The sequence below is a fragment of the Falco rusticolus genome, chromosome 19 (genome assembly GCF_015220075.1).
Source record: "Falco rusticolus isolate bFalRus1 chromosome 19, bFalRus1.pri, whole genome shotgun sequence".
Classification (NCBI taxonomy): Eukaryota; Metazoa; Chordata; class Aves; order Falconiformes; family Falconidae; genus Falco; species Falco rusticolus.
Genome location: NC_051205.1, coordinates 4091951 through 4106194, shown reverse-complemented (window position 1 = coordinate 4106194; position 14244 = coordinate 4091951). Strand labels below are relative to the sequence as shown.

The following is a 14244-nucleotide window of genomic DNA, read 5'->3' as shown; positions in this document are numbered from 1 at the left end:
CTGGGACCTGGCCGGGATCCGCCGGGGATCTGGCTGGGGTCCGGCTGGGATCCAGCTGGAATCTGCTGGAACCTGGCTTGGATCTGGTTGGGGTCCTCTGAGATCCGGCTGGGATCCACTGTGATCCAGCTGGGGTCTGGGTGGGATTCGCTGGGATGTGGCTGGAGCCCGGCTGGGATCTGCAGTGATCCAGCTGGGGCCCACTGGAGTCTGGCGCGATCAGGCTGGGATTCAGCTGGGATCGGCCGGGGTCTGGCTGGGATCCACCTGCCCCTCTTCGCCCCGACTGCAGCTCTGTTGGCCGATGGGGGGGGGGGGGCGGGGGTCGCTCTGGCTGGGGGGGGCCTGGCCAGGCGGGGGGGCAGACGCGGCGAGTCCGAGCTGGGGCGGCCAGGACGTACCGGAGGGGGGGGGGCTTCCCCCCCGTTTTTTAAAGGGGGTGGTCGAGGCAGGTGGGACACCCCCCCAACCCCCCCATCCCCCCCCGGGCATCATCATCCCCACCCCCCCCGGCCATCATCCCCCTGCGCCGGGGCAGCGGCTGAGGGGTCCAGCCCGGCGTGGGGGTCTCTCCCCTCGCCTACAGAGGGGGGTCCCGGAGCCCCCCGACCCTGCAGCCCCCCCCCGCCCAGGAGCCCCTGCAGGGCCCCGGCCTGGTACAGGCGGGTGGTGCTGGAGAAGGAAGAAGGACCGGGGCACCCCGGGCACTGGGACCAGTCAGCTCTGGGCACTGGGACCAGTCAGCCGTGGGAACTGGGACCAGTCAGCTCCGGGCGCTGGGACCGGTCAGCCGTGGGAACTGGGACCAGTCAGCCGCGGGCACAGGGACCACTCAGCCGCAGGCACTGGGACAAGTTGGCTGCGAGCACTGGGACCAGTGCCACCCGCCGCATGGTGACTTTTCTGTTGGTTTGTTCCTTGTTTGGTTCCTGGGTCCGTCGGGCCGGGGGGGCCGGGGGGGGGCTCAGGGGGGGCCCCGAAGGGGGGCAGGGGCGCCTCTGCCAGGGCAGGGGGCTCAGGGGGGACCCCGGGGGAGGGGGGGAGGGGACGCGGTGGGTCCAAATGTCACGACCAAAAGGCCACGGATGGTCGGGGGGGGGGGGATTTACTCGCGTGACCAAACACAGCACTTGAACAGCTAAACAAGAAAAAAAAAAATTTTAAAAAAATTAAAAAGAAATCATAATAATAAAAAATATTTAAAAAAAAAAAAAAAAGCAGCCAAGAGTTCAGCGCTGTCGGCTCCGTTCCGCGCCGGGGGTCGCGGCACCGTGGGTGGGGGTCCCATGGGCTGGTGGCACCCGGACCCCCAGCCCATGTGGCTGGTGCCACACCATCCATCCATGCCCCCCCCCCTGCACTGGCCACGTCCCCTGGTGCTGTCGATGTGCCCCCCCAGATGGCAGGCCCCGGCACCAGTATCACCAGTGTCACCAGTGTCACCGGGATGGAGGTGGTTGTGGCACCGGAGCCGGTCGTGGGAATGGCGGGGGGGGGGATGCTGCGTGTTCCCCATGACACACCTGGGGGAGGGGCGGGGAACAATTTACACTATGGAAGGTTCCAGCAGAGGCGAGGACGGGGTGGCCGTGGCCATGGGCCGGTGCCGCAGCATTAGCCATGAGCTGCTGCTGTCACCATGGCCGTGGGCTGGTGCCGTGGCTGTGGCCGTTGGCCAGTGCCGTGGCCATGGGTTGGTGGTGTCTCCATGGGCCAGTGCCATGGCCATGGGCTGGTGCTGTGGCCACGGGCCAGTGCCGTGGCATTAGCCATGAGCTGGTGCTGTCACCATGGCCATGGGCTAGTGCCGTGGCATTAGCCATGAGCTGGTGCTGTCACCATGGCCATGGGCTAGTGCTGTGGCATTAGCCATGAGCTGGTGCTGTCACCATGGCCATGGGCCAGTGCCGTGGCCTTTGGCCAGTGCCGTGGCCATGGGCTGGTGCCATGGCCATGGGTTGGTGCTGTGGCCACGGGCCGGTGCCGTGGCATTAGCCATGAGCTGGTGCTGTCACCAGGGCCGTGGGCTGGTGCCGTGGCATTGGCCATGGTTGGTGCTGTGGCCGTGGGCCGGTGCCGTGGGGTTTGCCACTGGCCAGTGCCGTGGCCGTGGGCCCGCAGGCTGCGAGGACGGTGCCGCCCGTGCCGGCGTGGCTGCTCCCGCTGCCCCAGGAGATGCCGCGGTGCCACGATCCCCCCGGCCCCGGGGGTGAGGGGGGGCTCTGGCCCCACCGGCCTGGCAGGATGTGGGGGCTGGGGGGCTGCGGCACCCCCAGGGACAGGGTTCGGTGGGGCTGGAGCCCCCCAGAGGAGCAGCCCCCTGGCCCGGGGTGTGCCCCTCCCCCACGCTCCCCATGGCACAGCCACCCCACCGTGGTGCCCAGACGAGCCCCCAACCCACGGGCAAACCAGACCCCCCCCCCCAAAGCCGGGGTCACAGGGGGACACGGCATTGTGGCCTCGTTAGGGAGCTCCTTGGGGTACCCCCACCCCCCCTCCCCCACCCGCACCCCCCCCCCCCCAAGCACCCAGCAGCACCCACGGGGGTCGGTGACACGGGGGGGGTCGCACTCCTGGGTCCCCAGCAGGGGCAGGGGGTGCTGAGCGCGCCCCGGGGCTGTGAGGATCCCATTGGTCAGTGACTCCCGCTCGGTCCCGGATCCCCCCGGCTGTTGTTTTGGGGCCTTTTTAGATTTTTTGTACAATAAAAAATTTCTTTGGCCAAAAAGGGAAGAAAAAGCCGGGAACTGCTGCCACGTGCTGCCGCCTCCGCTCGCTGCCCCCTGCTTGCACTGGATCCCGGGGTGACACTGGATCCCAGGGTTGGCACCGGATCACAGGGTCAGCATTAGGCCCCAAGGTCAGTGCTGGATCCTGGGGCTGGCACTGGATCCCAGGGTCAGCATGGGAACCCTGGGGGCAGCATCAGACTGTGGGCTTGGTGCTGGATCCTGGGGTCAGCACCAGATCACAGGGTTGGCACCAGATCCTAGTGTCAGCACTGGAACCCCAAGGTCAGCATGGGATCCTGGGGTCAGCACCGGATCCTGGGGTCAGCACGGGATCCTGGGGTCAGCATTGGATCCTGGGGTCAGCACCGGATCCTGGGGTCAGCACGGGATCCTGGGGTCAGCATTGGATCCTGGGGTCAGCATGGGATCTTGGGGTCAGCACCGGATCCTGGGGTCAGCACGGGATCCTGGGGTCAGCACGGGATCCTGGGATCAGCATTGCATCCTAGGGTCAGCACTGGATCCTGGGGTCAGCATGGGATCCTGGGGTCAGCATTGGATCCTGGGGTCAGCATGAGATCCTGGGGTCAGCACTGGATCCTGGGGTCAGCACGGGATCCTGGGATCAGCATTGCATCCTAGGGTCAGCACTGGATCCTGGGGTCAGCACGGGATCCTGGGGTCAGCATTGCATCCTAGGGTCAGCACTGGATCCTGGGGTCAGCATGAGATCCTGGGGTCAGCACCAGATCCCAGGGTCAGCATTGGATCCTGGGATCAGCCATGCAGCCCTGCTCCAGAGCAGAGGAGGGGGAGGGGGCTGGGCTCACTGGCACACGCACCTGCTGATGCCAGGACAGCCCCCCTCCCCCCCTGCCCCCCCGCCCCCCCCCAGCCCCCCCGTCCCAGAACCGACACCTGGAGAAGCCACCCAGGGACCCCCCCCCAAATCCGCCCAGACCCACGGCAGAAGGGGGTCCCAGTCCCCACAGCAGGCGGGGGGGGGCTGGGCCCCTGGGGAGGGGGGGTCGCCACTCCCAGCTCTTACCTCACCCCCCCGAGAGCCGCAGTGGGGCTGAGCAAACCAGGGGGGTGACCCCGCGGAGGGGGGGACACACACGGGACAGGGAGGGGGCACCCGGGACAGGGGTGGGGGCACCTGGGACAGGGCTGGGGACACCCGGGACAGGGCTGGGGGCACCTGGGACAGGGGTGGGGGCAGCTGGGACAGGGGTGGGGGCACCTGGGACAAGGATGGGGGCACCTGGGACAAGGACAGAGGACCCAGGACAATGCCAAGGACACCTGGGACAAGGATGGAGCCAGCCAGGACAGTGCCAGGGACACCTGGGACAAGGACGGAGGACCCAGGACAGTCTTGGGGACACCTGGGACAATGCTGGGGACACCCGGGACAAGGACGGAGGACCAGGGATAGTGTCAGGGACATGTGGGACAAAGAGGGAGGACCCGGGACAGGGCCAGGGACACCGAGGACAGTGTTGGGGACACCCGGGCCAGTGCTGGGGACACCCCACATGGGACCACTGGCTGTGGGCGATGCGAGAGGTGCACCCTCCCCCCCCCCATCCACCCCCCCAGCTCCCCCAGGGGTGGGGGGCACCTTCCTGGAGGCTCATTAGGGGCGGGGGTCTGCTGGGAATGTCGCCGTGGCCATGGGAGGGGACAGGGGTGGCCCGGGGGGGTGTCACTGGCCACGGGCCAGCCAGCAGCGGGACACAGTGGCCTGGGACAGGGGGGGCAGCACGGCCCCTGCTGGGGTCAGCTGGGTCCCAGCCCCCCATGGTGGCCCCACGGCCACCAGCTGCCCCCAGCCCAGGTCCCAGGCCCCCCCAGCAGCACCCCGAGCCCCCCCCCCCCCCAGCTCCTGCTGCGGGTCCCATCGTGCTCCCCCAGCCCCCCAGCCCCATCTTGGCCAAGGGCCCCCCAGGGGGGCTGGGTGGGGGGCTCAGCCCTGGGGGACAAGGCGCCAAAAGCTGCTCTGGGGGGACGGTGCACTGTGCCGCCTCCTGCTTGGCTTCCCCATGGATCCAGCTCCCGGGGGTCTTCGGGACCCTCAGAACCTTCCCCATGGATCCAGCTCCCGGGGGGCTTCGGGACCCTCAGAACCTTCCCCATGGATCCAGCTCCTGGGGGGCTTTGGGACCCTCAGGCTCTTCCCCATGGATCCAGCTCCTGGGGGGCTTTGGGACCCTCAGGCTCTTCCCCATGGATCCAGCTCCCGGGGGTCTTCGGGACCCTCAGGCTCTTCCCCATGGATCCAGCTCCCGGGGGTCTTCGGGACCCTCAGGCTCTTCCCCATGGATCCAGCTCCTGGGGGTCTTCGGGACCCCCAGAACCTTCCCCATGGATCCAGCTCCCGGGGGTCTTCGGGACCCTCAGAACCTTCCCCATGGATCCAGCTCCCGGGGGTCTTCGGGACCCTCAGGCTCTTCCCCATGGATCCAGCTCCTGGGGGGCTTCGGGACCCTCAGGCTCTTCCCCATGGATCCAGCTCCTGGGGGGCTTCGGGACCCTCAGAACCTTCCCCATGGATCCAGCTCCTGGGGGGCTTCGGGACCCTCAGAACCTTCCCCATGGATCCAGCTCCCGGGGGTCTTCGGGACCCTCAGAACCTTCCCCATGGATCCAGCTCCTGGGGGGCTTTGGGACCCTCAGAACCTTCCCCATGGATCCAGCTCCTGGGGGGCTTTGGGACCCTCAGGCTCTTCCCCATGGATCCAGCTCCTGGGGGGCTTCGGGACCCTCAGGCTCTTCCCCATGGATCCAGCTCCTGGGGGGCTTTGGGACCCTCAGGCTCTTCCCCATGGATCCAGCTCCTGGGGGGCTTTGGGACCCTCAGAACCTTCCCCATGGATCCAGCTCCTGGGGGGCTTCGGGACCCTCAGAACCTTCCCCATGGATCCAGCTCCTGGGGGGCTTCGGGACCCTCAGAACCTTCCCCATGGATCCAGCTCCCGGGGGTCTTCGGGACCCTCAGAACCTTCCCCATGGATCCAGCTCCTGGGGGGCTTTGGGACCCTCAGGCTCTTCCCCATGGATCCAGCTCCTGGGGGGCTTCGGGACCCTCAGGCTCTTCCCCATGGATCCAGCTCCTGGGGGGCTTCGGGACCCTCAGAACCTTCCCCATGGATCCAGCTCCTGGGGGGCTTTGGGACCCTCAGGCTCTTCCCCATGGATCCAGCTCCTGGGGGGCTTTGGGACCCCTCAGGCTCTTCCCCATGGATCCAGCTCCCGGGGGTCTTCGGGACCCTCAGAACCTTCCCCATGGATCCAGCTCCTGGGGGGCTTTGGGACCCTCAGGCTCTTCCCCATGGATCCAGCTCCTGGGGGGCTTTGGGACCCCTCAGGCTCTTCCCCATGGATCCAGCTCCCGGGGGTCTTCGGGACCCTCAGAACCTTCCCCATGGATCCAGCTCCTGGGGGGCTTTGGGACCCTCAGAACCTTCCCCATGGATCCAGCTCCCGGGGGTCTTCGGGACCCTCAGAACCTTCCCCATGGATCCAGCTCCTGGGGGGCTTTGGGACCCTCAGGCTCTTCCCCATGGATCCAGCTCCCGGGGGTCTTCGGGACCCTCAGAACCTTTCCCATGGATCCAACTCCTGGGGGGCTTCGGGACCCTCAGGCTCTTCCCCATGGATCCAGCTCCTGGGGGGCTTTGGGACCCTCAGGCTCTTCCCCATGGATCCAGCTCCTGGGGGGCTTCGGGACCCTCAGAACCTTCCCCATGGATCCAGCTCCTGGGGGGCTTCGGGACCCTCAGAACCTTCCCCATGGATCCAGCTCCCGGGGGGCTTCGGGACCCGCAGGACGGACCCCTGGACAGGACCCTGATCCCACAGGGGGCTCCGCAGCATCTCCACGGCAGCCAGGAGCCTGGGGGTCTGCCGGGGGGGGCCAGGCTGTGCCACCCACCCAGAAGGGCTGGGAGGAGGGGGGTGGGGGGGGTGTTGGGGGGGTGGGGGATGTATTTGAGTTTAACGAGTGTTTGCTTCTGTTCTGGCCACGTCTCCCCCGAGGCCGCAGGGGCTGCACCCCACGTCCCCGCAACCCCCCGGCCACCGGGTGACCTAATTCAGAGACCCAGGGGCAGAGCTTGGGGGGAGGGGGAGGCGGGGGGGGGACAAATTAGGACAGGGACATCCTGACGACCACCCACGAACCTTCCTTAACGAGACCGGCCGCACGCGGTAATTAAAGCATCGACGGGAGCTTGGCTGAGCTCCCCCGGCCTCGCCGCGGCCCCCGCCGACCCCGGGGCAGCTACCTGGCACTGGTGGGCACGGGCCAGGCCCCCCGCCATCGGCCACGGGGTGGGACATCACACCACCGCGGAGGGGACACGCAGGTGGTGGCAGCGCCCAGCCTGGCTCTGGGCACGAGGACCTCCGTGATGGGGTGGCTGGGTCACAACCTGCGGCTGGGACGGGATTCCGGTGGGATCCCAAAGCCATTCCAGGCTCCGGGGGGGCTCCAAGAGGGACCTGAGGCAGCGCGGTTCTCCCAGGAGCACGTGTCACCTCCTCCCCAGCCACAGGGAAGGATCCCAGAGGATGGAGGCAGCCCCCCGCCGCTGGGAAAGGGTCCAGGGGATGGCAGCCCCCCTGCTGGGGAAGGTCACCCGTGGGCTCCTGGGGGAGGAGATGCACCAGAGTGGTGAGTCTGGAGAGGAGGAGGAGGAGGAGGAGGAGGAGGGCTCCGCAGCAGCAGCCCACGGCCACCCTCCTGCAATGGAGCCCCCCCACCCCTCCTGTGATGGAGCCCCCACCCTGGAGCCGAACGGTGGCACAGAGCCGGGAGGGCCACCAGCCACGCTCACGGGCTGCGGCACAAGCGCAGGTGGAGGGCAGTGGAGGGGGCTCGGTGCCATGTCCCCCCCCCCGGCTCACCCACACCCCCAGGCTCTCCCATCTCCCTGTTTCCACAAATTCAAACGAGAAGATGTTTCCAACCCCCCCATGGGGAACCCGGGGGCGAGAAGCTGGTGGGAGGTGAGGACAGTGCGGCTAGAAGGGACAACGTTGGAAGAAGGGACAATGTTGGAAGGAGGGGCAACGTTGGCAGAAGGGACAACATTGGTGGAAGGGGCAATGTTGGAAGGAGGGGCAACGTTGGCAGAAGGGGCAACGTTGGCAGACAGGGGCAACGTTGGGAGAAGGGGCAACGTTGGGAGAAGGGGCAACGTTGGGAGAAAGGGCAACGTTGGGAGAAGGGGCAACGTTGGGAGAAGGGGCAACGTTGGAAGAAGGGGCAACGTTGGGAGAAGGGGCAACGTTGGGAGAAAGGGCAACGTTGGGAGAAGGGGCAACGTTGGGAGAAGGGGCAACGTTGGAAGAAGGGGCAACGTTGGAAGAAGGAGCAACGTTGGAAGAAGGGGCAATGTTGGAAGAAGGGGCAACGTTGGGAGAAGGGGCAACGTTGGGAGAAGGGGCAACGTTGGGAGAAGGGGCAACGTTGGAAGGAGGGAAAACGTTGGAAGAAGGGGCAACGTTGGGAGAAGGGGCAACGTTGGGAGAAGGGGCAACGTTGGGAGAAGGGGCAACGTTGGGAGAAAGGGCAACGTTGGGAGAAGGGGCAACGTTGGAAGGAGGGGCAACGTTGGAAGGAGGGAAAACGTTGGGAGAAGGGGCAACGTTGGAAGGAGGGAAAACGTATGAAGCGGGGACACCGTTGGCACGGGCGTGCATTGTGCTCCCACCGCGCACCCTGCTCTTCACCCACTGTGCAACCCCCCCCCCCCATTTCTCCCTCTCCCCCCCACCCCCAGCCTGACCTACTGTCCCACTCGCATCTACAGCCCAACCACCGGCCGTGACAAGTGGCTTCACACCAGATTTGGGCACCGCTCGGCGTCGCCAGCCACCAGCGCCGGCTCCTCCTTTTCTTTCGACGCCTTTCCCACACTCTCCCCCGCGCATTGTGCGCCCACCGCTTCCCCCCCGCCCCCTATTCAGCCCAAATCGGTCACGAGCAGCCCCCAGCTCCGAGAGGAAAAATCAATCCGGTGCCGTTTGAAACGCGGAGCCGTCGGAGCGATGTTCCCGGGACACCGGAGCATCCCCCGAGGCGACGGGATGGAGGAATGGCGGGGAAGAAGCACGTGTCGCTTCACTGGGAGATCGGCCGGGGCACAAACTCCACTAGGACCCCCGGCAGGGACCCCCCCATGGCTCCAGTCCCTGGGCTGGAATGTGGAGGGGGCAGCAAAATCAGGGGTCCTCGGCGCTGCCCCCAGCCCAGGGGGGAGGCGATGGTGTCCCTTGGTGTGCCATCGCGCTCCGGATGCGACCACCGGTGACCCACAGCACCTCACAGGCGGCTGTCCCCATCCCCCCGGCTGTAAACCCCCCCCCCCCCCAGTGCAGGGGGACCCCAGGGAAGCCACCACAGCAAAGCCAAGAGCTCCCGGTGCTGCCCCTCAAGGTCTGCAGCCCCCCCAGGTCCACAGCACCGACCCATCGGCCGTGAGGAGCAGCGACCCCCCTGCGCCCGGCGCGGGCGACAGCCGGGACCTCGCTGCGAAGAGCTGGTGCAGCGGTGAGGTCAGCACCCAAGGGAGGGAGCGAGGTCAGCACCTAAAGGAGGCAACGAAGTCAACACTCGAAGGAAGCAACGAGACCAGCACCCAAAGGAAGCAGTGAGGTCAGCACCCCAAGGCGGCAGCCACACCAGCAACCCGAGGAAGCAGCACCCCAAGGAAGCAGCACCCAAAGGAGACAATGAGGTCAGCACCCGAAGGAGGCAGCGAGAGCAGCACCCCAAGGAAGCAGCACCCAAAGGGGGCAGCAAGATCAGCACCCGAAGGAGACAATGAGGTCAGCACCCGAAGGAGGCAGTGAGGTCAACACTCGAAGGAAGCAACGAGGTCAGCACCCAAGGAAGCAGCACCCAAGGAGGCAGCGAGAGCAGCACCCAAGGAAGCAGCACCCAAGGAGGCAGCGAGAGCAGCACCCAAAGGAAGCAGCACCCAAGGAGGCAGCGAGAGCAGCACCCAAGGAAGCAGCACCCAAGGAGGCAGCGAGAGCAGCACCCAAGGAAGCAGCACCCAAGGAGGCAGCGAGAGCAGCACCCAAGGAAGCAGCACCCAAGGAGGCAGCGAGAGCAGCACCCAAGGAGGCAGCGAGAGCAGCACCCAAGGAAGCAGCACCCAAGGAGGCAGCGAGAGCAGCACCCAAGGAAGCAGCACCCAAGGAGGCAGCGAGAGCAGCACCCAAGGAGGCAGCGAGAGCAGCACCCAAGGAAGCAGCACCCAAGGAGGCAGCGAGAGCAGCACCCAAGGAAGCAGCACCCACGGAGGCAGCGAGAGCAGCACCCAAGGAAGCAGCACCCAAGGAGGCAGCGAGAGCAGCACCCAAGGAAGCAGCACCCCAAGGAGGCAGCGAGAGCAGCACCCAAGGAAGCAGCACCCCAAGGAGGCAGCGAGAGCAGCACCCAAGGAAGCAGCACCCACGGAGGCAGCGAGAGCAGCACCCAAGGAAGCAGCACCCAAGGAGGCAGCGAGAGCAGCACCCAAGGAAGCAGCACCCAAGGAGGCAGCGAGAGCAGCACCCAAGGAGGCAGCGAGAGCAGCACCCAAGGAAGCAGCACCCAAGGAGGCAGCGAGAGCAGCACCCAAGGAAGCAGCACCCAAGGAGGCAGCGAGAGCAGCACCCAAGGAAGCAGCACCCAAGGAGGCAGCGAGAGCAGCACCCAAGGAAGCAGCACCCAAGGAGGCAGCGAGAGCAGCACCCAAAGGAGGCAGCACCCACGGAGGCAGCGAGCTCAGCACCCCAAGGAGGCAGCGAGAGCAGCACCCACGGAGGCAGCGAGCTCAGCACCCCAAGGAGGCAGCGCACTCAACCCGCAGAGGCCGGGGGTTCAGGACACCACGTTAACATCGGTGGTTTCCCCCCCCCCGCTGGCAACGGCGCGGCCGGGCAGGGTCTCTGCGCCTGCAACCGCCCCCCCAGCCGGGAGCAGCCCCGCTCCCCCCCCCATGCTCCCCCCCCCCTCCCTTGGCCGCTCCGTGCGTCGCGGTGACCGACCCCAGCACTGCCTTGGAGAAGCAGTTTTATTACGAAACCGAGAATGAAACGCAGCGTTTGCCCTGGCACACTACAAAACATCTCAAGCCAATAACCAGCGAAAAGATCGAAAGCCAAATAGAAAATACATCTTACAAAATCCGACGTACAAAAAAAAAAAAAACCAACCAAAAAAAACCCCAAACTTCCCAGAATAAAATTATTACATGGAATCAGGAAGGAGTGAGGGAGCTTCGATTCACTGACGACCCCAAGACACGCACCGGACCCCCGGACCCCCGTGGCTTTTAGCTGCCCTTTGGGAAAATAAACCAAGGTCCACGGTATTGCTTCGACCACCGAGGGCAGGCGGCCGCGCTCGGACCGCAAACGCTAACGGAACAGAAGCGGTTGGAAGATTTCTATGTTAAAAAATATAACTATCTATATATTGCTTATCGAGAATCAGGTCCAAGCCTCCGGAAAGCTCCATCTGTTAACCCCCCCCCTCCCTGCCCCCAGCTGCTCTCGGGTATCTTAAGGAAGATACAGCAAACATCTCCCCGGTTAGAAATAAGGATTTAGGGCGTCAGTCCAGCCCAGAGGATTGTGGCCGCGCCGCCTGCCCCAAAATCCAAGTGGATGGACGGATTCCTGCTGCACCCGGGGCTGAGGGATGCGCGGGAGGGGAGCTCCGGCAGGCGAGGGGGGGGGAAGGGCAAATGCCACCGGTGTCACCGCTGCCACCGCTCCTTCCACCCACCCCAGGGAAGGGCTTTTCCCAGCCCAGGGGCTGCGGCGTGTGGTGTGACTGGACCCGATTTGATTGATTTTCCTCCAGAACGTCACCCTGAAGGGTTACGGGTACCGGACCCCGTGGGTCCTGCGGAGCTACCGAGGGTTTCCACGCTCGAACCGAGGGGTCCCGGCACCCCGGAGGACAGCAGGGTTGAGGACGAGATAAAATCCAGCCTGGGAACAGCCATCGGGCAAAGCGGCTGCTGGGTTGTTGTTTAAGGAGAGAAACGTATCGTGGACCTGGAAACCGCCGCCGAGGGGCTGGGGTGGGATGAGCGAAGCGCTGAGAACGGGCTCCGTCGCTACATTTTCCTCCTCGTTTTAGGGTGCCCGTCTCGATCGAGGGTGAAGCAGCAATTCCCGCGCTGGCAATTCCCCTTCGCCACAGCCGTGAAACCGCCTACCGGCACGCCGCTTCCACTTGGGAAAAATCCTTCCCTGAGGTTGAACTTGCCCGCTCTGGGGCGAGCCAGGGGCAGGGAGCTGAGCTCCGGAGCAGGAGTCGCATCACCCATCGCGCCGCTCCCAGCTGCTGGGAAGGGACATGACGCCGTGGGGCCCGTTTCCACAGGGAGGAGGAGGAAGAGGAGGAGGAGAGGACCAGGTGGTCTGAGAGCTGGAGGCAGCATCGGACGGCAAAGACAACGGGTTTACATCAGCCCCGGCTCCAGCAGCACGTTGGGGTCCCTCAAGCAAGTGCCAAGGGCAGAGCAAACGCTGCTCGAGCTCCGCTCAATGCTTCCCCTTCCTCACCTCCTACCCTTGCTCTGACTGCCCACCTAGCTACGGGGCAGAGCTCGCCACGGCGGCACCGGGAAGGCACCGGGACACGCTCCGTCCCTCCCTGCCGGACGGTACCTCCGGTGGGAGCTGCTGCCAATGACCCCACAGCAGCTGGAAACCGCGGGGGGCTGCGGGCGGCCGGAGATGCACTGAGAACAGTTTCTTCTTTTTTTTTTTTGCTCAACTTTTCTTCATTTTTAAACTTTGGAACTTGGAGGGAGGGGTGTGTGTGTGTGGGGAAAACAAAACCCAGTAGCACAATCATACAACTACGGGGGATTCCCTGTCTACTCGTTCACTAAAACCTAGAGAAACAGTGTGGGAGTGAGGGAAAGTGGGGGGAAGAGAGAGGAGGAGGAGGATGCACGCACTCGAGGCACACTGCAAATGGGCTGAAGCTAAAAAAAAACCACTGGCATCAGACGATCCCGAAGCGTTCTGCTCTTTTCCTCTTCTTTGCCTGCAAAGAGGAATCACGAGAGAGAAAAAATAATAATAAATCAATCAATCAAACCCGAAGAGAAACAAAGGAACGAGTCGTTTCAAATCTCACACAGGCACGTAACCCGATGGAGAATTTATTAAAAAATTTGGTTTGGGTAACGATGCTGGAGCTCGGCAGCTCCGGCCGCTGCCTGAGTTCCCCAGTCTTTGGGTTCTAGTTTGAGGGAAGCTGAGCAGCGGGACAGGGCACCCCAAAACTGAGCGGCAGAAACACCCAGTGCCGGGGGATACGGCGCTGCTGGAGTCATCGGCAAAGCGCGACAAAGGGGCTGAGCTGGGAACAATGGTTACTTCATGGCCTGGAAACCCTTCCAGGCAGTGGGGAGGTGGGAAATGTAAAAAGGGCAAAGGGTTAACACTCCCCTATTCATGGCAAAGGTGAGAGGGACACACTAAAACGCATTAAATATACTATTGCGTCTCTCCGATATGCCTTTAAGCCGATACACGAGGGGCGTATAAATCTTAATTTTTAGCAGGATAAATAGCCCGGGGGCAACAGAAGCCCTAATCAAGAATCTCCGGGGAAAGGTGCATTTGAGTGCACACAATACCAGTAAAAAGACCTTTTTGTTCCAGGCACAATCTCCGAGTGACCTAACGGAAAAGCGTGGAATCCCTCGCCCAGCCGGAGGGGCTCGTTGCCCCCTGCCCGGCAGAAGGCTGGGAACGGCGCTCCGCACGCCGGGCAGCGTTTCTGCAGGAAACCCCAAACAAAACACAGGCAGGAGGGGGGGAAAAAAAAAAAATAAAAAAGCCCCCCCCCTCCCCCAAGAAAAAAAAAGCCCTAAACCCCACCTGAATTGTTGAGATCGCTCTTAGGAACCCAACAACCCCCAGTTCTCATCCCTGGAACCATCCGGTTAAGCAGTTTCCAAAACGCAACGCTCGCCCTGCCGCAGCTTTGCTGTTTGGTTGGTTAAGGCAGAGGGTCCCCCCCCGACCCCCGAGGGGTCCCTCTGTCCCCAGGACAGGGGTCCCCGACTCTGGCTGATCCCCGTTGGAGCCGTATTTACGTGGCACCATTGGTGCGCAGGGCACTCTCTGCCGTAATGGCGCCCAGTGCTTTGGAACAATTTGAAACAGAAAAAAAAAAAAAAAAAAAAAAAAAAGTGTGAAAGTAGATAAAAGAGCACAAAATTGCCCCGAGGAGGTGACAAATTTAAAAGATGGGCCAAAACCCCAGAGGACAGAACAAAGCCTTGGAGGAGAAAAGCTGGAAACAGGGTCAGCAGCATCTCGAGGCTCATTATGTCGTCGAGTCTCCGGGGATTTATTGATGAAGGACCTACAATAGCATCCGAGGGGAAGCAGAGGGGCCAGAAACATCCAGGACGCGGGGAATTGCAGAGGACAAGGAGCAGAGAGAGCGAGGGGAGGGGGGATGGGGGGGGGGGGGAGA

At 64.0% G+C, this 14244-nt stretch overlaps 1 protein-coding gene across 1 annotated transcript in view; it reads right to left on the bottom strand.

Annotated features, from left to right (window-relative positions):
* Positions 1–10786: 10786 nt before the first annotated feature.
* The window catches only part of LOC119139928 (SAP domain containing ribonucleoprotein), a 32505-nt gene continuing 29047 nt past the window's right edge, over positions 10787–14244 (bottom strand). The window contains exon 11 of the mRNA XM_037370764.1: positions 10787–12798. Coding sequence (XP_037226661.1) covers positions 12757–12798 — 42 coding nt within the window. The 3' untranslated portion in view covers positions 10787–12756. The remainder of the gene's footprint in view (positions 12799–14244) is intronic.